The sequence below is a fragment of the Trematomus bernacchii genome, unplaced genomic scaffold (assembly GCF_902827165.1).
Source record: "Trematomus bernacchii unplaced genomic scaffold, fTreBer1.1, whole genome shotgun sequence".
In the NCBI taxonomy this organism is placed as follows: domain Eukaryota; kingdom Metazoa; phylum Chordata; class Actinopteri; order Perciformes; family Nototheniidae; genus Trematomus; species Trematomus bernacchii.
The window spans coordinates 690,813-716,086 of NW_022987776.1; the positions used below are offsets into that span (position 1 = coordinate 690,813).

Here is a 25,274-nt window from a genome sequence, read left to right on the forward strand (position 1 = left end):
CTCAGAGACAGGAAGTGAATAAAAATATCTCTGACTGTGAACACGAGATATTTCTGCAGCCTGGACTTCAACAGCACGGTAAACTCTTCTAAAGTTTACTTTATTTGTTTGTTTCTTTGTTTGTTTCTTTGTTTGTTGTGTGTGAATCCAAAGTGCACCGGAAGTGGGGTTTTAATGCACCTGCTGCTCGAGTGTGGATGAATGTTGTGAAATATAACCAAGTGTTAAATCAGACTTTAGTTCCACCTGGAGTAAATCCACAAGCTACCCTGCAGTATACAAAGTCATTCAAACTAGCTGCACCTTTACCAGCTTTGAGAACACTTTCATGATCAATCATTATAAAACATATCATATATATTATTCTGAAATGGACCAATCTGCACAATGACTACTTTTACTGTCGCTACTTTCACTATATTTTGATGATAATACTTTTCTACTTTTACTTGAGGAACATTTTGAATGCAGGACTTTTACTGTAACAGAGTATTCCTACACTCTGGTACTTCTACTTTTACTCAAGTACAAGATCTGAGTACTTCTACTTTTACTCAAGTACATCTGAGTACTTCTACTTTTACTCAAGTACAAAATCTGAGTACTTCTACTTTTACTCAAGAACAAGATCTGAGTACTTCTACTTTTACTCAAGTACAAGATCTGAGTACTTCTACTTTTACTCAAGTACAAGACCTGGGTATCTGACATGATGTTCTGTGTGCAGGTTCAGGATGAGTAAGAGCAGAGGAGGAGTGATGGTGTCGGGGGGGAAGAGACGGAGGGTTTCTGACGAGAGAGACTCCAGCAACACGGTGACACTTCTGATTTATTAAAGGCATCAACGAGAGGTCGTGGGATTTATGTTCCCATCCTCAGGGTTTCATGTATGTTCATACCAGGAGCTGATCCATGTGCTGCTGTGGAGAGATCCATCTTTATTTCTGTTGCATAATTCAGAATATTTTCACCGCTACATATTTTTTATCTTTTATTAAATAATTTATTAATAATATGTTCACATCTTTACCTTTATATGAATTGATGAGTTTTTTGTATTCATTCGTGTATTTATGTATTTATGTATTTATTCTTGCAGTATTTGTTTGTGTATTCCCTGTGTGTTATCAGGGGGACATTGGTCTGATCGAGAGCATCGCTCTGAAGAACTTCATGTGTCACCGTCTGCTCGGACCCTTCCAGTTCGGACCCAACGTCAACTTCATCGTGGGAAACAACGGCAGTGAGAACCTATAAATACCGTTTTATATCACGCTGTCTTTGGCTTGTGTAGATTAATTTAAAGTATTTAATTTAAGTTTTTAATTATGCAGAAACGGAAAAAGAAATTCCACTAAAACCTGAATAATTGTTATTTTCATATGTAAAACATGTAATTAAAAAAAAATTATAATTAGAAATAAATGTGTATAGGGTTTAAAAAAAAAGAAGGTTTTAATCAATTAACCGTCTAAGAATTATCTATTTAAACTTAATTCCTTTAGTTTGAATCCAATTAAAATAATTTGTGTTTTTCTTTAAAAAGATACGTTAAATATTTCCAGATGATTCTTCATAAAGTAATTAATCAATGGCAGTAAGAACCGGGATTATAAATACCGCCGTTTTTGGCTTATCTAGTTTAATTTGAAAATATTTAATTACAATTTTTAATCATGCAGAAACTGAAAAAGTTTTTCCCACAAAAAGCTGAAAAATACAAAACACAGGAAACAGAAAATGGGGGGTGTTTTGATATATATTGATTTAGCTGTGGTTCGCTCTCCATGCAGTGATTTATTTAACACCTTGGTTTTAATTGTACTCCTCAGGTGGGAAGAGTGCGATTCTGACGGCTCTGATCGTCGGTCTCGGAGGAAAAGCAACGGACACGAACAGAGGGACGTCTGTGAAGGACTTTGTGAAGACCGGCGAGACGTAAAGACACAATATTATACCTTTTTAGATCCTTTATTACAGGCAGAGGTGTCCAAACTCTTTTCACCGAGGGCCACATACAGAGAACTATACGAAGGGAATTGATGAAAAGAAGTCACAAATTAACAGAAAAATAAGGTTATTCTCTTAAATGTAGTTGTTTAAATTGACGTAAAACCACTCACACATTTCCAAAAAACAACGTGCATCATCTCTGTAATTTAAGGGGTATGTTTACAAGATACAAACTCAAATTTATGAGGAAAATCTTGGCTATTGTGAAGTTTGAGTGGTTGGTTTATGAAAAAGAAGTCTGCAATTAACAGAGAAAATAAGGTAATTCTCTTAAATGTAGTTTACCACACGTGCATGTGTGTGTTCAGGTTCAAGTGTTAGTGTACATATTCTTTGAGAAAGGTCGAGTTCCCGTGGGGGGAGGGGGGCAGAGGGAGGGGAGACCAGGTGCATGTTGTGAAAAAGTATTGTTACAGTGTATGAGGGGGGGGTGTCTAAAGTCAAAGATGAATCTTGATTGGGCCAAATTTGACCCCGAGTCACCCAAAACATGCTGCTGGGTCTCCCCAGACCCGAACACCCAATTATACACTTTTTCTTTTAGAGACCTTCAGACTTGGCAAGAATTGTCAAAATCAGTTTTGTAGTGTTTATATAGCTGTTGTGGAGGATATCATGAAGCCTTGTTCCGATAAGAAAAACTAGAGCGTAGTTATTATATCATTTTAACTTGGAACGGGTCACGGGAGACAATATATAAGACAAGCAGAAGTTTATTATACTATAAGTTTATTTTATTATACTTAAGAGACGCGCACCATCTCCCCCGTCTTCATCACCGTGCCTATGTCAACCACCTCCCCCCCCTTCAAGACACCATCTGCGGTCACCGAAGCCTGATAAGAATGTGTGTACAAAACGCAGCAATCTCTTACTGATATGTGCTGGGTCCAGGCTCAAGGGCGTATGGCACTCTCAACTCTTTCCAGCACATGCCGGGGCCCTGCCTGCCAGTAGCTTTGCTGATATCTGTGTTGATAGGTAATAGATTAAGATTGGTGAATCAGCTTAGAAACAGGAAGCGCTCAAACGTTTGTGTGAGGTTATCAAATTCAGCAGTGATTCCATGTCAGCCACAGCTTGTCACAAAAAATCTGACTGATAGTGTATTTAACAAACTTAAACTAGCTTTATTAAATGTCAGGTCTTTGGCAGGAAAAACGTTTTTAATCAATGATTTTATCGCTGAGCACAATCTGGATTTTATGTTTTTAACGGAAACTTGGATTGAACAAAATAACAGTGCAGCTGTTCTTATCGAATCAACCCCTCCCAACTTTAGTTTTATGAGTCAGGAAAGAATGCATAAGAAAGGGGGTGGAGTTGCTATTTTGTTTAATGATTCCCTTCAATTCAGGAAGACATCTTATGGGGACTTTGCTTCTTTTGAATATGTGGCCCTTCAGCTGAAATGCTCCTCTCGAGCTCTGTTCCTAAATATCTATAGACCACCCAAATACTGTGCAAGCTTTTTTGATGACTTTACTGAACTGCTGTCTATAGTGTGTATTGACTTTGACCGTCTAGTCATTGTTGGTGATTTTAACATCCATGTTGACAACCCCCAGGACAGAGGGGCTAAAGAACTGTTTTGTGTTCTTGATAACTATGGACTGACTCAGCATGTGACGGAGCCCACGCACAATAAGGGGCACACTCTGGACTTAATGATCTCAAAGGGTCTGAATATCTCTAAGGTTGAGGTGACTGATGTTGCGCTCTCTGATCATTCCTTTGAGAGCTCTATTTCTGTTCACACAAATGTTCAGAAAGAGGTAACCACAAAGCGATATTTAACTGAAAATACTAGGGAAATGTTTACTCAGAATATTTCTTCCACACTTGCCCCTGCTAACATCTCAGTAAATGAGCTAGTAGATCATTTTAATTCAACAATTAAAAAGATTATAGATGCCATTGCTCCAACTAAGGTAAAGGAAGTGATTAGCAAGAAAATATCTCCATGTAGAAAGGCCATGACCGTGAGAACAGAAAAAAGAGAGTGTCGAAAAGCTGAACGTAGGTGGCGAAAAACAAATCTTCAGGTTTTTTAAAATCTATAAAGAGAGACTTGGCCTTTATAATTTGGAATTGAAAAACGCACGACAGTCTTTCTTCTCTGATATCATTGCCAAAAACAAAAACAACGCACGTGCCTTGTTTGCTACCGTCGACAGACTAACTAACCCCCCAGTGTCAGTAGCCTCTGAATTTCTATCCACCAGGGCGTGCAATGATTTTGCCTTCTTCACTGACAACATTCAGAAAATCTGACAAGCAGTCAGTGCCTCTGCATCAGGTACAGCAAATGTGTTGTCCCTGTGTCCACCTAATATCAATTCAAACACCATGACACAATTCCATCAGATTAATGATAAAAACCTAGAGGACATTATTCAACTTCTGAAATCCTCCTCCTGCTGCCTTGATATTATTCCAACAGGATTTTTCAAAGATGTTTTTCCTTGCATGGCCTCAGATCTACTTCATATAGTAAACACATCTCTTCACTCAGGTGTTTTTCCACAGGCTCTGAAAACTGCAGTCATTAAACCGCTCTTAAAAAAGAATAATCTAGATGGTTCAGTAATGAACAATTACAGGCCCATATCAAACCTGCCATTTCTAGGTAAAATCATTGAAAAAGTTGTCTTTCAACAGTTGAGTAATTTCTTGCATTTAAATAACTGTTTCGATGTGTTCCAGTCAGGCTTTCATCCAAACCACGGCACTGAGACTGCTCTTGTAAAGGTCTTCAATGACATCCACTTAAACACAGACAGTGGCAGAACTTCAGTGTTAGTATTATTAGATCTCAGTGCTGCGTTTGACACTGTTGACCACAACATATTACTAGACCGACTGGAAAACTGGGTGGGACTTTCGGCAACAGTTCTAAATTGGTTTGAGTCCTACTTAAAGGACAGAAAAAACTTTGTTTCTATAGGTAAATACACATCTGAGTTGACAAATATGACATGTGGGGTACCTCAAGGCTCCATCTTGGGGCCTCTTCTCTTTAACATCTACATGCTACCACTGGCTCAGATAATGAAAAACAACAAAATAAGTTACCATAGCTATGCGGATGACACACAAATGTACGTAACAATTTCACCAGGAGATTATGCTCCAATTCAAACACTGAGTAAGTGCATTGAACAAATCAATGACTGGATGTGTCAGAACTTTCTCCAATTAAACAAAGATAAAACTGAGGTAATGGTTTTTGGAGCCAAGGCAGAACGTATAAAAGTTAGCGCTGAGCTTCAGTCTGCAATGTTCAAAACAACAGATAAAGCCAGAACTCTAGGTGTAGTCATGGACTCTGACCTGAGTTTCAACAGTCACATTAAAACAGTTACTAAATCAGCCTACTATCACCTAAAGAACATATCTAGGGTTAAAAGACTAATGTCACAGCAGGATTTGGAACAACTTGTCCATGCTTTTATCTTCAGTAGACTGGACTACTGCAATGGTGTCTTTACAGGCCTCACTAAAAAATCTATTAGAAAGCTGCAGCTAATTCAGAACGCTGCTGCTCGAGTCCTCACTAACACTAAGAAAGTGGATCACATTTCATTACATTACATTTAGCTGAGGCTTTTATCCAAAGCGACTTACAATAAGTGCATTCGACCAACAAGATACAAACTTGAAGAAAACAGAATCATATAAGTACATCAGGTTTCATAGAGCCAAAACATTTCAAGTGCTACTCAACTAGCTTTAGATAAGCCAGTCCTTTATTAGTATATAAGTGCTTTGATAGTGATTCTATCGCTCGAAGTGGAGTCGAAAGAGATGAGTTTTCAGTCTGCTCCGGAAGATGTGTAAGCTTTCTGCTGTCCTGATGTCAATGGGGAGCTCATTCCACCATTTTAGAGCCAGGATAGCAAACCCACGTGTTTCTGCTGATGGGAACTTGGGTCCCCCTCGCAGTGCGGGTGCAGCGAGCCGTTTGGCCGATGCAGATCGGAGTGCACGTGCTGGGGTGTATGGTTTAACCATGTCCTGGATGTAGGAAGGGCCAGATCCATTCACAGCATGGTACGCAAGAACTCACATCACTCCTGTTCTGAAGTCTTTACACTGGCTTCCTGTGTGTCAAAGAATTGATTTCAAAATATTGCTGCTGGTTTATAAAGCTTTGAATGGTTTAGGCCCAAAACACATGTCTGACCTACTGCTAAATTATGAACCATCCATAACTCTCAGGTCTTCAGGGACTGGTCTGCTTTCTGTCCCCAGAGTCAGAACTAAACATGGAGAAGCAGCTTTTAGTTATTATGCTCCAAATATCTGGAACAAACTCCCAGAAACCTGCAGGTCCGCTGCAACTCTGACTACTTTTAAATCCAGGCTGAAGACTTTTCTTTTTGCTGCTGCTTTTAATTGATATATTCATATCTTAAACTGCACTGTAACTTTTATGATCTTTGCTTTTTAATGCCATTTTCTTAATGTTTTTAATTTTTGTAAAGCACTTTGAATTGCCTTGTGTTGAGTCCCCCCAAAGGTAGTTAAAGTCATTATTGGGGTTAAAGTCCCCTACGTTTGCCGTTTTGGTTTCAAGACCCTGGTTCGCGAGGACACCAAAAAAGTCCTAGAAAAGACAACTTAAACTTAACTAATGTGCATTTAAAGAAAAGAGGAATAGTTTTGGCGCAAACTAAAAAGGTACCATGGGGTACAGGAATTAGTTTTGGTTTCAAGACCCTGGTTCACGGAGGATACCAAAAAAGTCCTAGAAAGACAAGGTAAACTTAACTATGTGCATTTAAAAATAAAAAAGAGGAATAGTTTTGGCGAAAACTAAATGGGGTCAGATTATAATTTTCCAAAGGGGGGTTCGTTCAGATGTGTGTATCTCACACTGCACTGTAACTGTGATTCATGTATCATTACTTTTAAATTAGTGTTTTAGATATTTTTTATTTATTCTACTAAAATCATACAAAAACAAAAACGTATAATTCATACACACAAATGAACAAAATTAGTAGAAGCGGGAGGGCTGAAGCATAGCTTATAGGGAGTAGCCCTCCCATGCATCATCATTAGCATCAATATAACAATGGCATTTATTTAGTCAAAAACGTATAGAAATTAAGGAGTACAAAGAAATAAAGAAAACTGGAGAAAAATAAATAAATAAAATAAAAGTTAGGGCAAGAAAAAAAGTAAATGCATATATAAATAATACTGGGAATATCCAATATTTGTTAGCTGGAGTAATCTGCAAATAGAATTGTTTTTACTTTAGTTTTGAATTGTTGATGACTAGTAATACTTGAAAGGTCTGGGTGAAGTCCATTCCACGTTCTAACTCCGATTATGGATCAGCTGTGTGATTTGATGGTTGTTCTACAGGGCTTGCTACACAACCAGTTAGGATTCCTGACTGTGGTTTGGAACTGCTTTTGAATGTTAGTAGGCATTTTGTTATGGAAAATGTTGTGCATAATCAGTACTGTTTTAAGCTTAACTATATCAACACATTTGAATAGATTGAGTTTTTTAAATATGGGAGTTGTGTGTTCATATTTACCAACACCACAGACTATTCGTAATACTTTTTTTTGAGATGTTATTATTTTTTGTAGATTTGTTGAGTACGTGTTTCCCCATATTTCGGAGCAGTAATAAAGGTAAGGGAGAAATAGACTGTTATAAAGAGTTCTGAGTATTTTTTCCTCGAATGTTCTTAGTACGATACAAAATACCTATTGTTTTTGACAGTTTAGTTTGTACATAATTTATATGGTGCTTCCAGTTGAGTTTTTCATCAACAATGAGTCCTAAACATTTACATGCACCAATTTTCTCTATCTCAGCATTGCAAATCCGTATAATACAGTCATTTCTACTCTAACTTTGTATTGAATAACATGTCATTTGTTTTGGCCACATTAAGGGATAATTTATTAACTGCAAACCAGTTGCATAGTATTTCTAATTCTGCATTAACAATTGTAACAAGATCACCAAGATTATGATGGGAGCAGAGAATGGTGGTATCATCGGCAAACAAAATGAATTTTAACATGTCGGAGGTGTTTATTATGTCATTAATATAAATCAGGAACAGTTTTGGACCTAACATTGATCCTTGAGGGACTCCACATGTTATAGGAAGATTGTTTGATTTTGCCTCGTCTATATCCACATATTGTAGCCTATTTATCAGATAACTCTTAACCCATTCTTTGGCTTGACCCCTTATGCCATAATGTTCTAATTTGTGTAGCAGTATAGTATGGTTCACAGTATCAAAAGCCTTTTTAATATCATTTCATAATATGTTTCTTGTATGCTATTAATGTCTTTCATTTTTGTAAAGCACTTTGAATTGCCTTGTGTTGAAATGTGCTATATAAATAAACTTGCCTTGCCTTGCCTTTGGGGGCCCCCTTCTGGTCCGAGCACTTGCCTGTCGGCAAACGGCGTATACACACAGTGGCTTGAACTAGTGGGAGAAATGGCACTGTTTGTCTGTAGTCAATGCCTTGAACCTCGGCAAAAAAGGCATTGGAAGCATTAGAAAGTCAAGGTAAACTTGCGGGTTAACTTGCGGTCTGCAATGCGTGTCACGCTCGCGCACACAAGTAAATGTATATGCACGTTCATTCTCACAACGCGTCAGACACAAGAAAATATACATTAATTTACATCGGAATCAGAAAGTTTTTATTTTGTATAATTTGTATTGTTTATAATGGGACACAGGGTTCGGTCCGGATTGATTTGCAGTTCGGTCCGAGTTTGAGAAGCCTTGCTTTATTATGTTGGTGGAAATTGGAAAGATGTATATATTTTGTTTTCTGTAGTTCTGCAGAAATCACCGTGACGCTAAGAAACAGAGGACTGGACGCTTTTAAAAGAGACGTCTACGGAGACAGCATCTCCATCGAGAGACGCATCTTCAGCGATGGCAGCCGGACCTGCAAGCTGAAGAGCAAAACGGGTGATTACTGGCATACTGTGTACTAAAGAGACACAAGATTACTTTAAATAGACATTAAATGAGTTAAAAGATACAAAATGACTACAAAGAGGTATTAAATAACTACAAAGAGAAACAAAATGACTCAAAGACACATATTGACTAGAAAGACACACAATGACTAAGTAGACATATGACTTAAAAAGATGCAAAATGACCAGCAAATGACACAAAAGGACCTTTAAGTGACTATAAAATACTTAAAAAGACACTTAATGACTTCAAAGGGACATCAAATGATTATAAATAGACATAAAATCACTTGAATAGATACTGCTCTTGTTTTGTCATTTATAAAAAAAGACTAGAAATGTGTCCTGGCGTTTTAGTGTTTCTAAAATTTAAATAAAACCCGTGCCGTAAAGTAAAAACGTAATCATGTTTTTCTGAATATAAGTCCAAAAAACGCTTTAGGTTTTTAATAATCTTCTCAACTACAACTCATTACATTTAAATCGTTCTGCATTACGATAAAAACAAAATGTGAAATAAAGTAGATTTTATGAAATCAAAGTTATATGAAAAGAAGTATTAAGAAAAAACATTTTAATTAAATGTTCAAATTATATTTTCTTTTACTGGATTCATTGAATTAATATTTCAGTTTTTAATAATAATATTTAATGTAAGGTTTAATCCTCATTAATTAAATAATTCTTTAATTATAATTTCAGGACAGCTTATCTCGAACAAGAAGGAGGAGCTGACCTCCATTCTGGACCACTTTAACATCCAGGTACTAACTCCGTTTTCATTATAAATTTACATATTTCACTTTTTTTATATCCTTCATTTATTTTTCCTTCAGCTCCTTACACACCAAGCCGATTTTCAGCGTCGATAGATGTCGATAGATGTCGATGAGCGTCCTGTCGCCCTACTCAGATTGGTGTGTCCCGCCCTGTCGTGTCTTTTCGGTCGTGCCGACACCTTCCGCTCCCGATTCAACGTGTTGAATCGGTAGGCTGTCGGCTAAAGAAATCACTCTGATTGGCTGTTCAGCTTAGCGAATCAGTGCATGAGAAGCGAAACGGAAGTGAGGGACCCAAACAAACTATTAAGAAGGCAAATGTGAGATTTCATTTAACTCCAGCTCTCGACACAGGTTGGGGAAAGCCCCGTGAGCTTCTCGTTGTAGAGTGAACATGGAACGCACGCTATTTGTTGTTTGTTTATATCACGCAGTCTGTTCTTCTTCTCTCGGTTATCACGCAGTCTGTCTTCCGGTTGTTGCCTCTTTTGAATAACAAATACACACTACCGCCGCCTGCTGGTAAGGAGAGTTATTGCCACTCACGCATGCGCAGTTCGTACGTGCTACTTGGCCGTCGGCTGAAGTCTTTGCGGTGTGTTCCAGTGCGACTGTTGGCCAAGACCAGGGGCGCCGCCAGGGATTTTGGGCCCCTTGAAAAGATAATCACATTGGTTACTTAAACATTTTTTTCTTAATGTTCTAAAATGGTTTGGGCCCCTGTCAGTCACGGGCCCTTAGAATCGTCCTAACTTTTCACCCCCTTACGGCGCCCCTGGCCAAGATGCAGGAGACGTGAAGCGACACAACAGTCGTGTTCCGTCGGGACGTGTTCTTTGGTGTCAGCTTGGTGTGTCGGGGATTCTTCCTTTTTCAGTGCATGTTTTTTATTAATGTTACCACTTTTATTTTGACCGCTGACCCAAAATATCAAAGAAAGTCCTCCTCTTTTATTCTGCAGATGTTTATCCTTGAGTGCATGCGTTAATGTTATTTTCAGGCCTTTTTTAAATGTATTTACTGCAATAAACAATATGTTTTTTTTTTATGTTTAAAGCTGGATAACCCCGTGTCCATCCTGAACCAGGAGATGAGTAAACAGTTCCTGCATTCAAAGAGTGAATCAGACAAATACCAGGTGCATTATTCATCCTTTACTCTAAGGTACTGGAAAGGAGGGTCAGAACCTCAGATTGAGGAACAATGCGGATTCTGTCCTGGTCGTGGAACGACGGATCAGCTTTTTACTCTCGCAAGGATCCTGGAGGGGGCCTGGGAGTACTCTGATCTGGTCTACATGTGTTTTGTAGACTTGGAGAAGGCGTATGACCGGGTTCCCAGGGAGTTACTGTGGGAGGTGCTGCAGGAGCATGGGGTGAGGGGGGTCTCTACTCAGGGCCATCCAATCTCTGTACTCCCAAAGCGAAAGCTGTGTCCGGGTCCTCTGCAGTAAGTCGGACCCATTTCCGGTGAGGGTTGGCCTCCGCCAGGGCTGCGCTTTGTCACCAATCCTGTTTGTAATATACATGGGTAGGATTTCGAGGCGTAGTCGTGGGGGAGGGGGTCTGCAGTTCGGTGGACTAAGGACAGCACCACTGCTTTTTGCAGATGATGTGGTTCTAATGGCTTCATCGGTCTGTGACCTTCAGCTCTCACTGGATCGGTTCACAACGAGTGTGAAGCGGCTGGGATGAGGATCAGCACCTCCAAATCTGAGGCCATGGTTCTCAGCAGGAAACCGATGGACTGTCCACTCCAAGTAGGGAATGAGGCCTTACCCCAAGTGAAGGAGTTCAAGTATCTCAGGGTCTTGTTCTCGAGTGGGGGAGCAATGGAGCGTGAGATGGGCCGGAGAATCGGAGCAGCGGGAGCGGTACTGCAGTCGCTTTACCGCACCGTGTGAGGAAAAGAGAGCTGAGCCAGAAGCTCTCTGTCGACCGGGCCATTTCCGTTCCTACCCTCACCTCGTCATGAGGATGGGTCATGACCGAAAGAACGAGATCAAGGTTCAAGGTTCTTTATTGTCAATCTGACATAGCTACAGAGTAATTATGCAGTTGAAAATCTTATGTCACAGGCTTCTCCAACAATGCAACATAATAACATAACATAATAACAATAAGAGCAAGAGCAATACAAAAATAATAATAGTTATAAAAATGAAATAAAGTTATGATGTGGAATAGTGCAGTATGAGTCTATATACAAGTTATTGGAATGATATATATATATTAGGTATTAGATACATACTACTGAGTAGCAGTTGAATGTTTGATGTTGTTTCAACAGTTCAATTGTTTAACAGTCTCACTGCCCGCGGGAAGAAACTGTCTCCGAATCTTCTTGTCCTTGCCCGGATGCTGCGGTAACGTCTGCCAGACGGCAACAGAAAGAACAGTTTGTGGCTGGGGTGATGGGGGTCTTTGATAATCCGTAGTGATTTCTTCCTGAGCCGCTGGGAGTAAAGGTCCTCCATGGATGGCAGCTCCGTCCTGGTGATGTGCTGTGCAGTTTTCACCACCCTCTGTAAAGCCTTACGATCGAGGTCGGTGCAGCTGCCGTACCAGGCCGTCATGCTGCCAGTCAGGATACTCTCTATCGTGCACCTGTAGAAGTTGCAGAGTATCCTGGAATCCATTTTGAACCTCCTCAGCCTGCGGAGGAAGAAGAGCCGCTGTCGAGCTTTCTTGGTGATGGTGGTGGTGTGAAGAGACCATGTCAGGTCCTCAGTGATGTGGACCCCAAGGAACCTGAAGCTTTTGACTCTCTCCACCGTAGTCCCATTGATGGCGATGGGGGCGTGTCCCTCTCCCTGCTGCTTCCTGTAATCCACAATCAGCTCCTTTGTTTTGCTGATGTTGAGATGGAGGTTGTTCTCCTGGCACCAAGATGTCAGGTTTTCGACCTCCTCTCTGTATGCCGTCTCGTCATCGTCTGTGATCTGGCCGATGACGGTCGTGTCATCAGCAAACTTCACGATGGTGTTGGAGCTGTGTGTGGCCACGCAGTCGTGGGTGAACAGGGAGTAGAGGAGAGGGCTGAGCACGCAGCCTTGAGGGGCACCGGTGTTTAGAATCAGGGTGGAGGATGTGATGTTTCCCACCCGCACTGCCTGGGGTCTGCCCGTCAGGAAGTTCAGGATCCAGTCGCAGAGGGCGCTGTTGAGCCCGAGGTCTCTGAGCTTGATGGCCAGCTTGGAGGGCACAATGGTGTTGAATGCTGAACTGTAGTCAATGAACAGCATTCTCACATATGTGTTCCTGTTCTTCGGGTCCAGGTGTGAGAGGGCAGTGTGGAGGGTGAGGGCTATGGCGTCGTCTGTGGACCTGTTTGCTCTGTAGGCAAACTGCAGGGGGTCCAGAGATTCAGGGAGGGAGGAGGTGATGAATAATTTGACTAACCGCTCAAAGCACTTCATTATGGTGGAGGTGAGTGCTACTGGGCGGTAGTCGTTGGGGCAGGTGATGATTGTCTTTTTGGGGACAGGAATGATGGTGGAGTGTTTAAGACATGTGGGGACTACAGACTGCAGCAGGGACCTGTTGAAGATGTCTGTGAACACCTCTGCCAGCTGAACTGCACACACCCTGAGAACACGGCCAGGGATGCCATCAGGTCCAGGAGCCTTGTGTGGGTTAACCCTTTTAAAGGATTTACACACATCTGCCCTATTTAAAACAAAAGGGCAGTGTAGCTCCTGGTCCCTCTGTACCTCCACAGCCTGGCTGCTCTCAAAGCGTGCAAAAAAACTGTTTAGCTCATCTGGGAGAGATGCGCACGCAGACACTCCCGCAGCACCCCCCGCTGCTCCTTTGTAGTCAGTCATTGTCCTTAGTCCCGCCCACATATTCCTAGTGTTACAGCCTTTGAAGTCAGATTCCACCTTCTCTTTGTACTGTCTCTTTGCATTTTTTATTGCTCTCCGGAGATCATACCTAGACTTCCTGTACTCCTCCAAATCTCCCGCTGTGTGCGCGAGAGTGCGCGCTTTCAGTTTGCCGCGCACCTCACCGTTTACCCAGGGCTTTTGATTTGGGAATGTCCGTACAGAAACCTTCGGTACCACGTCATCGATGCATTTCCCAATGTAGCAGATGACAGTGTCCGTGTGTGTGTTGATGTTGTTGTGCTCAAACACACTCCAATCCGTGGATGCAAAGCAATCCTGCAGTGCTGAATCTGACTCCTCGCTCCATCGTTGTACTGTCCTTGTTATCGGTCTGTCCCTTTTAAGTTTCTGCTTGTAAGCAGGCAACAACAGTAGTGAGATATGGTCTGATTTGCCGAAGGGAGGGCGAGGGAGAGCCTTATATCCATTCCGGAAAGGGGAATAAACATGGTCCAGTATGTTTCCCCCGCGCGTCGGGAAGTTGATGTGTTGGTAATATTTTGGCAAAACCTTCTTCATGTTGGCGGTGTTGAAATCTCCGGCCACAACGAACGCCGCATCTGGCCGTGAAGTCTCGGTTTTATCAATAAACCCAAACAGCTGATCGAGTGCCGTGTTGTTGTCGGCGAGTGGCTGCGGCGGGATATACACTGCTGTTATCACAACAGATGTGAATTCCCTCGGCAGATGGAAGGCCCGACATGAGATCATGAGGTGCTCTAGCTGTGCGGAACAGTCCGATGAAATAATCTTCACATCTGAGCACCAGTTGTTGTTAGTCATTACACACACACCGCATCCCTTACTTTTCCCCGAGTTTGCAGTCCGGTCCTGACGAAAAATAGAGAATCCGTCAGGGACAATAGCGGAGTCCGGGATAGCGGGGTTGAGCCAAGTCTCAGTGAGAATTAACACGTTACAGTTCTTAATGTCCCGTTGAAAAGCAATCCGGCTTCTGAGTTCATCTAGCTTATTTTCAATGGATTGAACATTAGCCAGAAGAATACTCGGAAGAGGGGGCCGATTCTCACGTTTTCTCAGTCTGACCAGCAACCCGGCCCGGCATCCTCGCTTTGTCTTCTTCTTGCGTCTCTCAGGTAGAACAGCAACAGGTAGCCATGGTGAATCTCCATTGTCTGTCGGAGGGTTAATATTGTCCACGAAGTTTCGCAATTGGAAAAGTTCCTCTCTGCTATATTGTATGGCAGAGTAGGTGCGGTCGGCTAGCATGTTGCGAACCATGTTAAAAGTAAAACGGCAAAAGTAAAAGAAATATGTACAAAATACGAAAATGGGCAAAGTTGGAGAGGAGCACAAAGACAATGCGGCCATCTTCACCGGCGCATCTCAACGTCATCTCGCGGATACAAGCGGCCGAGATGGGTTTTCTCCGTCGAAAGGAGCCAGTTGAGGTGGTTCGGGCACCTAGTAAGGATGCCACCTGGGCGCCTCCCTAGGAAGGTGTTCCAGGCACGTCCAGCTGGGAGGAGACCGAGGGGTAGACCTAGGACCAGGTGGAGGGATTATATCTCTTCTCTGGCCTGGGAGCGCCTTGGGACCCCCCAGTCAGAGCTGGTTGATGAGGGGAAAGGAACGTTTGGGGCTCTCTGCTGGAACTGATACCTCCACGACCCGACCACGGAGAAGCGGGAGAAGATGGCTGGATGGATTCATCCTCAGTTTCTCTGAGAGGCTGATATAATATATAATATTCAATATTTAATATTCCCTCGTGTTTAAGTACCTTTTTCCTGGTGCAGTTCTTCATGAAGGCGACGCTCCTGTATCAGATGAAGAGGGATTTTGTTCACATCAAACAAACCAAAACCCTCACCAGACAGCAGGTGGAGAGACAGGAGGAGGTGAGCATACAATTCATGTTTATTACAGATTTAAACCATGCTGCAAAAATCTGAATAAATTCAAGATATTTTTCTAATAAGTCAGAATTTGTTTAGAGAATGAAGTCAAGATTTACTTCGATATTTACTTAAAAGATTCTGAAAAAATATCAAGAAACTCGCTTTTTATTCTTGAAAAGATCTGTCCATTTATTTTTATGTTTAGAAAGATATCTTGAATTTATTCCGATATTTTTTTTTTTTCAAATACCTTGACATTTACTTGAGAAATACAGACTTTTTAGAGAAAAATCTGAAGAAAATTACAATTTATTTTTATTAGAAGTACTCGTGTCTTTTACTTTAGTCAAAGTAGAAGTACTCGGGTCTTGTGATTTAGTAAAAGTAGAAGTACTCAGATCTTGTACTTGAGTAAAAGTAGAAGTACTCAGATCTTGTACTTGAGTAAAAGTAGAAGTACTCAGATCTTGTGATTTAGTAAAAGTACAAGTACTCGGATCTTGTGATTTAGTAAAAGTAGAAGTACTCGGATCTTGTGATTTAGTAAAAGTAGAAGTACTCAGATCTTGCACTTGAGTAAAAGTATAAGTACTCAGATCTTGTGATTTAGTAAAAGTAGAAGTATTCAGATCTGTACTTGAGTAAAAGTAGAAGTACTCAGATCTTGTGATTTAAGACTTGATTATATTTCACATCATTAATCCAAATCTATAAAGTAACTAAAGGTATTAAATACATGTAGCGGAGTAGAAGTACAAGGTAGCATTAAATGGAAATACTCAAGTAAAGTACAAGTACCTCAAAATTGTACTTAAGTACTCAGTAAATCTACTTGGTTACTTCCCACCTCTGAAGCATGTGCAGCATATTGTTTCTGCTGAGCTGTAACGTGCTGCTGTGTTCAGGCTCTGAAGGACCTGAAGCTGGACTTCCTGCAGAAGAAGGAGCGCTTCGAGGCGCTGTACTCCTTCAGCGACATGAAGGAGCTGCTGCCGAGCCTCCAGAGGAACATGGCCTGGAGTCTGGTGAGAGGAAGCAGCTGCTGCAGAAACAAAACATCGTGCATCGAGGAGGAAAGGAAGCGTGGTTAACGGTGTTTCCTCATGTCAGGTGCGAGATAAGGAGCAGTTTGTGCAGCGGTTAAAGGAGGACGTGGAGAAAGAGGAGAGTAATCAGAAACATCAGGAGAACCTCAAGCTCTGCCAGGTCAGATTATATATTTATTAAAACCCTACAAAATGTGATATGTTGTTAAATAAATGCATAGATTTCCGTCAAAGAAACTGAACTTGAAGCTTTATCAAATGTTCATGAGGGGATTCAAGATATGTCTTTGTATCGCTCCATAAATACTGCCAACAAGTCATTTTCTGCATGTTTTCAGTGATGAAGAGTTTATGAATTATTGGAGATTTCTGCTGAGAGGAGGAGAAACAACTCTTCTGGAGGTTAAAGAAATTAGAGAAAGTTGTAAAATGTAGACAAAATACGAGTTGATTCAATTTGAAAAAGATCTATAATCTTTGTACGAAAAAAGTCATTTAAAGTGGACCTATGATGCTATATTTGAATAATATAGTGTAGGACCATACCTATATAAGGCATATTTATACTTTTTTTTCCTTCAAAATACCAAACAGATCATGCATTTTAGCCATGCCTCATTTCGCTCAATTTGACAATTTTTCTAGCTCTGGGCAGATTCAGTGAGAACAGCACCATCTACAGGCCTGGCATATGTACTACAGCGTCTCCAGTGCTTTCGAACGGCAATGGCCGTGGCTGTCTCCTCCTGATTGGTGGAGTTGGCCCAATAGCCGTAGCGCCACCATCCTGACGTCAGGACAGTGTTCAAATCTGGATCAGTTTTTATCAGATCCGTTGCAGCCCCTTTTTTAGAGATTTGGGTATGGAGGAAAATAGAGAGGGTTGTGTTTTCTGACACTTGGTGAGTTCCCTGGAACACCGGGGACACATATTCATGTATAAAAGACGTACAAAAGTGCATTTTGCATGATAGGTCCCCTTTAAAAAAACTTAAAATTTAGAAAATAACTGGTAATATTTCGTCTTAATTATGTCATAAAAAATGGTTTGAACATGTAAAAGAAACTGCCTTCAAATATATTAATTGTAAACTTCATATAGTTGTACACAGGTGCAGGTGAATGGGGTAAAATATTTAACTACCAAATATCACCATGAAACTTTCCCACTTGATTACTGACATTAACACAATTATTTCTTATATTACAAGTTTTCTGACATCTTATGATTAAACATGCAAATGAGGCGTTATGTGATGCTAATGCTAATAGGAGAAGACAGTAAAATAAACTCCTGGATGTCTTTCTGTCAACTAGTCTGACAGAAGACATGTTATATAAGATAAATAGACCTCTTTATTAACTAATGCATGTCTCTTTTTCCTATCTTTCTCACAGACTAAGCTCACAGCAGCAGAGCAGAAGCTGCGGGGCGTTAGAAGCAGAATTGAAAGTGTGACGCAGGAACAGGAAGCTCTTTCTGAAGGTCATCTGAGGTTAAAGGAGCAGCTGAAGGTCGTCGGCAAAGAGCACAATGAACAGGAGGTACTGATCAGGAAATAAGATTATATGATATATCAAGTGAGCATCATTAATATTGGTTAACGTTACATAATACTTTCCTTTTTAGATCGTTTATTTTAGGGCTCTGAACAAATTCAAAGAGTCGGAGCGAGAGCAGAACTATCTTCAGGAGAAAATAAACAAGGCGAGAACAAGGTAAGGAAATATCCCAACATTAGCCGCCTTTAGCTTAGCGGTGGTGACGTGAAGTCATGTGACCGTGCTGTAGTTCCTTTATAGCCCAACATTAGCCACCTTTAGCTTAGCGGTGGTGACGTGAAGTCATGTGACCGTGCTGTAGTTCCTTTATAGCCCAACATTAGCCTCCTTTAGCTTAGCGTGGTGACGTGAAGTCATGTGACCGTGCTGTAGTTCCTTTATAGCCTAACATTAGCCACCTTTAGCTTAGCGGTGGTGACGTGAAGTCATGTGACCGTGCTGTAGTTCCTTTATAGCCCAACATTAGCCACCTTTAGCTTAGCGGTGGTGACGTGAAGTCATGTGACCGTGCTGTAGTTCCTTTATAGCCTAACATTAGCCGCCTTTAGCTTAGCGGTGGTGACGTGAAGTCATGTGACCGTGCTGTAGTTCCTTTATAGCCCAACATTAGCCACCTTTAGCTTAGCGGTGGTGACGTGAAGTCATGTGACCGTGCTGTAGTTCCTTTATAGCCTAACATTAGCCGCCTTTAGCTTAGCGGTGGTGACGTGAAGTCATGTGACCGTGCTGTAGTTCCTTTATAGCCCAACATTAGCCACCTTTAGCTTAGCGGTGTTGACGTGAAGTCATGTGACCGTGCTGTAGTTCCTTTATAGCCTAACATTAGCCTCCTTTAGCTTAGCGGTGGTGAAGTCATGTGACCGTGCTGTAGTTCCTTTATAGCCCAACATTAGCCACCTTTAGCTTAGCGGTGTTGACGTGAAGTCATGTGACCGTGCTGTAGTTCCTTTATAGCCCAACATTAGCCTCCTTTAGCTTAGCGGTGGTGACGTGAAGTCATGTGACCGTGCTGTAGTTCCTTTATAGCCCAACATTAGCCTCCTTTAGCTTAGCGGTGGTGACGTGAAGTCATGTGACCGTGCTGTAGTTCCTTTATAGCCCAACATTAGCCTCCTTTAGCTTAGCGGTGGTGATGTGAAGTCATGTGACCGTGCTGTAGTTCCTTTATAGCCCAACATTAGCCACCTTTAGCTTAGCGGTGGTGACGTGAAGTCATGTGACCGTGCTGTAGTTCCTTTATAGCCCAACATTAGCCACCTTTAGCTTAGCGGTGGTGAAGTCATGTGACCGTGCTGTAGTTCCTTTATAGCCCAACATTAGCCACCTTTAGCTTAGCGGTGGTGACGTGAAGTCATGTGACCGTGCTGTAATTCCTTTATAGCCCAACATTAGCCTCCTTTAGCTTAGCGGTGGTGACGTGAAGTCATGTGACCGTGCTGTAATTCCTTTATAGCCCAACATTAGCCTCCTTTAGCTTAGCGGGAGAGACGTTCACCTTTAGCTGAATAATCTTCTCCCTCCTTGTATTTATTTTATTTTCATTCTAACCTTTATGCTCTTAACCTTTTTTATATTACCATATTTTATTCAATATGCTCCTTAGATAACTTATAGCATCGTGAAGCACCTTGAGATGACGTTGTTTTTAAAGTGTGCTATTCAAATGAAACGTATTATTATTTGAGTCTCAGTGAGAGTAAAGATGGAGAGACGGAGTATTCGAAGCAGCAGAAGAGGATCGTGAGTTTGAGGAAGCATCTGGAGGAACTCGAGGAAACGCATTCGCAGCTGAACGAGGAAATAAAGAACGAGCATCAGGTGCTGTTCACAGGAAGAGAGGAGCGCGACAAACTCAGGTCAGACAATACATTCTGCTTAATAATGTGCAATTACGTATCTGCCATTACGTTTTTTTGTTGCACTACTAAACACTGCTCGTCACTGTACAGTACTTTACATTAAATGTGACCGTCTGTTTCCTGTAGATATTTAATTGCTCTTTTTACTGCGTACCGTTTTAATATGATGCTGCTGTGTTCATTGTATTTTTGTAACTCTGGCACAACTCTTTCCTTCGGGATAAATACAGTCTTATCTTTTCCTGTAGTGTGTTCTATATGTTTCTGTGCATGTCAATGGTCTGCAGACGCCCAAATCCTGCATGTTTTCACAGACTTTATCAACATGTTTGACAAGTTAAAACTACAAATTAAGGAGCATTGGAAAATGTTCAGAATATTTGACTTTTTTCAGAATATTTGACTTTTTTTGCTAAATTTTCAGAATATTTGACTTTTTTTGCAAAATTTTCAGAATATTAGAATTTTTTTCAAAATATTTGACTTTTTTTCAGACTTTGACTCTTCCAGAATATTTGACTTTTTTTAGAATATTAGGGTTTTTTTTCAGAACTTTTACTTTCTTTTTTAATTCTGACTTTTTACAGAATATTTGACTTTTTTCACAATTGATTTTCTTTTCACAATATTAGACTTTTCTTTCAGAATTTTGACTTTTTTCAGAATTTTGACTTTCTTTTTAATTCTGACTTTTAACAATTGATACTTTTTTCAGAATATTCGATTTTTCCCCCCAGAATTTACACAATATTTGCGTTTTTTCCAGAATGTTAATGTCCTGATCTGTTGTGTTGGTTCTGTTGGTTCTGTTGGTTGTGTCAGACTGGAGGAGAGGAACATCCAGGTTCTGTTGGAGTCCAAAGTGAGGAGGAGGAACCAGGTTCTGGCCAGCCGGTCCAACAAACTGAAGCGTTTCGGAGACCAAGTTCCAGACCTGATGATTTCCATTGATGAGGCGAACGCTGCCGGACGCTTCAAGAAAAAACCCATCGGACCCCTGGGTAAAATAACTTTCTTCAAAAGCCAGTGCAACTCCATTCTTGTATTTTATACTCCTCGATTCCTCTTCTATAGAGTGCCACAGTAACGCGTCCTAAAACCTGGAAGTAAGCTGCGCATGGGTTCCGATCATAAATCTATCGATTAGATTTATGATTAGAAAAGTATAAAAGTAGGGTGGAGATTATCCGACTGAACAAAACGTGATCCGTCTCTTCAATGTGTCTCAACCACAGACCTTACTTCCAGCTATTTTCCTAAACCCTATGGAGAAGTTGCATTGCGTTTTTGTCGAAGGAACCCATGCGCAGCTTACTTCCGGGTTTTAGGACGTGTCACTGTGGCACTCGATTGGCTTTCGAATAACTATTTTATACAACTCTTATTAATGCCTTATTCTACATGACCATATTCTACAAGTAATAAGCCATTAGTTGAGAGTTTTTCCTCAATAACCCTCTAATTAGTGCTTATTTATTGCAAGTAAGCAGTGGTGTAGTGGGCGTTGGACGCGGGGGTACGCCGTACCCCCACTTATTTGAAGCATGATCTTTTTTTTTAATAGTCTAATAAATATAAAATCATTGCCAGTGTTATCAGTTGCAAGTGTGTATTTGTTGTAATAATGACGAAAACATAATACATTTCACAGTAATTATAATAAAAACGTAGCTCAAGCATTTATGCAACTTGATTTGAAGCGTGTGTGTGTGAGGGGCAGCACCGTGTGTGTGTAGGGTGACCAGGTGTCCAGCTTTGTGCGGGACTGCACACACAGCATTTTTATTATTTGTCCCGCGTCCCACAAATTGAGACTATGTCCCGCATTTGAGTGACAGTCGCGCAGAAAGGCCGGATCGGTTCGCTGACGGCCGGCACCGCCCTTTATTATTATATTGTCTAAACGGCATCATGTAAGTTGCGCTGACAGGCGACACAGAGGTCCACAGTGTACCCCACCCCCCCCCCCCCCCCCCCCCCCCCCACCCCCCCGCTGACAGTTCACGAGCGCGTCCATAGTGTCTATCAGCTAACCTTGCACACACCTGCAGGAAATAACAGATTGGAAGTTTTAGTTTTTTTGATGAAATGTGCCGTGTCAATAAACTTGCCTTACGTTTTGCAGTGAATAATTGCATTTATATTACATGTTGCATGGTAAATTGCGCACATTGTGTCTGCTGTGTGTTTTTCAGTCTGAAGGACCCCCTGCTGCACCTCGTTATACAAATGTATTCAAATAGCATTTTCCATGTGTTATGTATTTAATTAACGTTTTTGGGTGTTTTAGGGGCGTTTATCTCCCAGCATTGTTATAATAATGTGTTTAAATCAAGTTTTTGCTTTGTAATAATGTGTTTTTGGGGTGTAATAATGACTTTAACTAAAGTTTCTGAGCGTGCATCAGGCTGAAGGACCCCCTGCTGCTCCATGTTATAAAAATGTGTTTAAATAAAGATTTTGCTGTGTAATAATGTATTTAAATAAAGTTTTATGGGCGTTTATCAGCCTGAATTTTTATAATAATGTGTTTTTAAATAACTTTTTGGGGTGTAATAATGTGTTCAACCAAAGTTTTCCTTGTGTTTCAGGGGCGTTCATCAGCCTGAAGGACCCCCTGCTGGCAGCAGCTGTGGAGGCGTGTCTGCGCAGCTTCATGAAGGCGTTCTGCTGCGATAACCACCGCGACGAGGCGCTGCTGCAGGAGATCATGAGGCGGCATTATACGAAAGGAAACCGACCGCAGATCAACGTCAGCCAGTTCTCCGAGAAACTCTACAACCTGCACGGGAGGTACGAAGCTGCAGGATGTTTAGATTAGTGTTTTATTTGACTGACACATTTTAAAGGTCCCTTTTTATACAGTGGTGCAGTGACGAGTCCTAAAACCAGGAAGTGAGTCAGCATTTCCACACTTCCTGTTCCCTCGTCTCAGAGCCAATGGGATCTCTCCATAGGATTTAGGAAGATAGCTGAAATAAGGTCTGTGGTTGAGACACATTGAAGAGACGGATCAAGGTTCAAGGTTCTTTATTGTCAAACTAACATAGCTACAGAGTAATTATGTCATTGAAAATCTTATGTCACAGGCTTCTCCAACAATGCAACATAATAATACAGATAGTAAAAGTAATACAAAAAGAAAAATAGTTCTAAAATAAAGTGGAATAGAAGTTAGACCTGTAGAAGTTGCAGAGTATCCTGGAATCCATTTTGAACCTCCTCAGCCTGCGGAGGAAGAAGAGCCGCTGTCGAGCTTTCTTGGTGATGGTGGTGGTGTGAAGAGACCATGTCAGGTCCTCAGTGATGTGGACCCCAAGGAACCTGAAGCTTTTGACTCTCTCCACCGTAGTCCCATTGATGGCGATGGGGGCGTGTCCCTCTCCCTGCTGCTTCCTGTAATCCACAATCAGCTCCTTTGTTTTGCTGATGTTGAGATGGAGGTTGTTATCCTGGCACCAAGATGTCAGGTTTTCGACCTCCTCTCTGTACGCCGTCTCGTCATCGTCTGTGATCTGGCCGATGACGGTCGTGTCATCAGCAAATCACGTTTTGTTCTACGACATTAAATCCATCAGCAGTGACCCCACTGGTGATTTCTGAAGAGTTGACGTGTCTGAAAAACGATGGTTGTTACCAAGTGGCTGAATAGGACTGCAGAAGTCGTGGAGGACGTTGTACGTCATTACGCCGAACACGTAAACACTGCTCTAAGATAGTTTGCCCTGTTCTGCTTGAAAGCAAGTACCTGCCTCCTGCTAACTGTTCAAACAAACGCTTCAACTCGTTCCATTTAGAATCTGTATGTTTGAATATGGATCTGAAGTTGGCGTGACGTTGAAGTCGTGCTGCTGTACTCGACTGTAGTTCCTTTATAGCATCACGTTAGCATTTTGCTTCTGGAGATTAGATTTATGATTAGATCATTATAAAAGTAGGGTAGACATGTGGAGATGATCCGGCTGAACAAAACGTGCATTTATCAAACAGGTTCGTTTTCCACAGACCTTATTTTTTACAATATTCCAAAATCCTCTGGAGAAATCCCATTTAGTCGAGGGAGCCAGCAGCTTACTTCAGGGTCGAACTACAAAAATACGTCATCACTGCACCCCTCTATCATGCAAAATGCACTTTTTTATGTCTTTTATACATAAATATGTGTCCCCGGTGTGAATGAAGATGTCGAACTCTGTCCAAATTAAAGATTACATTATCTAATCCCCCACTTTGTACAGAGAGAGAGAGAGAGCAGGAAACGGCTTGTTGATGTACTATGACCAATTATTCATAAACATTTAATCAAAATGGCTATAATTGAATGGTTTGATTGCAAACTGTAGAAAGAGCGAGGGTAAACCTTTAATTTATTATCAGAGATTGTTGAAGTTTGAACTTAAACTATAAAATAATTAACGTACTACTGCGTTTAAATGTCTCCTATCATGCAAATGTCACTTTGTGATGTATTTTCTACATCAACGTGTGTCCCCGGCAGTGTTGGGCAAGTTACTTCCAAAATGTAATACATTACATAATACTTATTACTTAAAAAAGACAGTAATAAGTTACATTAGAATATGACTGTCTCTGAAATGTAATGAGTTACACTACTTTTATATTACTTTTGAGTTACTTTCACCAAAATAACCACAAAATAATGGCTAGGTATTTTAAATGCTAACATGTAGTTTACTGCAGCAACTGTGTAGGCCCTTAAGGCTACCAACAAATTGTATTACAAGGATTAGTTGAATACTCGATTCTGATTGGTCAATTCCGTTGCTAAGGAGGATCAAGAAAGAGAAAGTAAAAGAGGGTAAAAGACGGAGCGCTGGACGTCAGATAAATGAACAGAAGAAGACAGACAAGAAGTGAACACTAACAGGAACACGGTATGGGCTCTGCAGAGTTTAAGGACTTGTTAGTGGATCAGAAACTGTGACCAGAGTTGGACAGTGCAAATAATAAAACCTTTTTTTTTTTAAATATTGTTTTATAAAAAGCATCTCTGTATAGTATGTGTATTCACTCTCTGTCCTAAACGGCTTGTTCGAGCTCCTGCCCCCCCTCCCTGTGAGCCCAGTGTGCTCTGATTGGTCGAGAAGCTGACAGGCTCGTTGCTGCTCGCACACACACAGACACACACACTGCTGCAGGAGCAGACAGGCTTGCCGATACAGCTAGAACAAGCTAAACACATCCAGAGGCCTGTACTACGAAGCCGGATTTTCTCTTAGCCGGCTAACTTCAGGGAAAACTCTGGCTTTCCGGTCCTACGA

At 41.2% G+C, this 25,274-nt stretch overlaps 1 protein-coding gene across 3 annotated transcripts in view; it reads left to right on the forward strand.

Moving 5' to 3' along the window:
• smc6 (structural maintenance of chromosomes 6) overlaps positions 1–25,274 on the forward strand; it is a 38,898-nt gene continuing 13,624 nt past the window's right edge. Inside the window, exons 1-15 of one of the 3 annotated variants that reach the window (XM_034149046.1) lie at positions 1–78; positions 728–815; positions 1,132–1,243; positions 1,833–1,938; positions 8,847–8,983; positions 9,697–9,758; positions 10,831–10,911; positions 15,423–15,524; positions 16,430–16,549; positions 16,635–16,730; positions 17,969–18,115; positions 18,201–18,289; positions 19,819–19,989; positions 20,815–20,993; positions 22,584–22,785. In XM_034149046.1, coding sequence (XP_034004937.1) covers positions 735–815; positions 1,132–1,243; positions 1,833–1,938; positions 8,847–8,983; positions 9,697–9,758; positions 10,831–10,911; positions 15,423–15,524; positions 16,430–16,549; positions 16,635–16,730; positions 17,969–18,115; positions 18,201–18,289; positions 19,819–19,989; positions 20,815–20,993; positions 22,584–22,785 — 1,685 coding nt within the window. In that variant the 5' untranslated portion in view covers positions 1–78; positions 728–734. Of the gene's footprint in view, positions 79–727; positions 888–1,131; positions 1,244–1,832; positions 1,939–8,846; positions 8,984–9,696; positions 9,759–10,830; positions 10,912–15,422; positions 15,525–16,429; positions 16,550–16,634; positions 16,731–17,968; positions 18,116–18,200; positions 18,290–19,818; positions 19,990–20,814; positions 20,994–22,583; positions 22,786–25,274 lie in introns of those variants that run through there. The other 2 variants (XM_034149047.1, XM_034149048.1) reach the window with 2 other exon arrangements.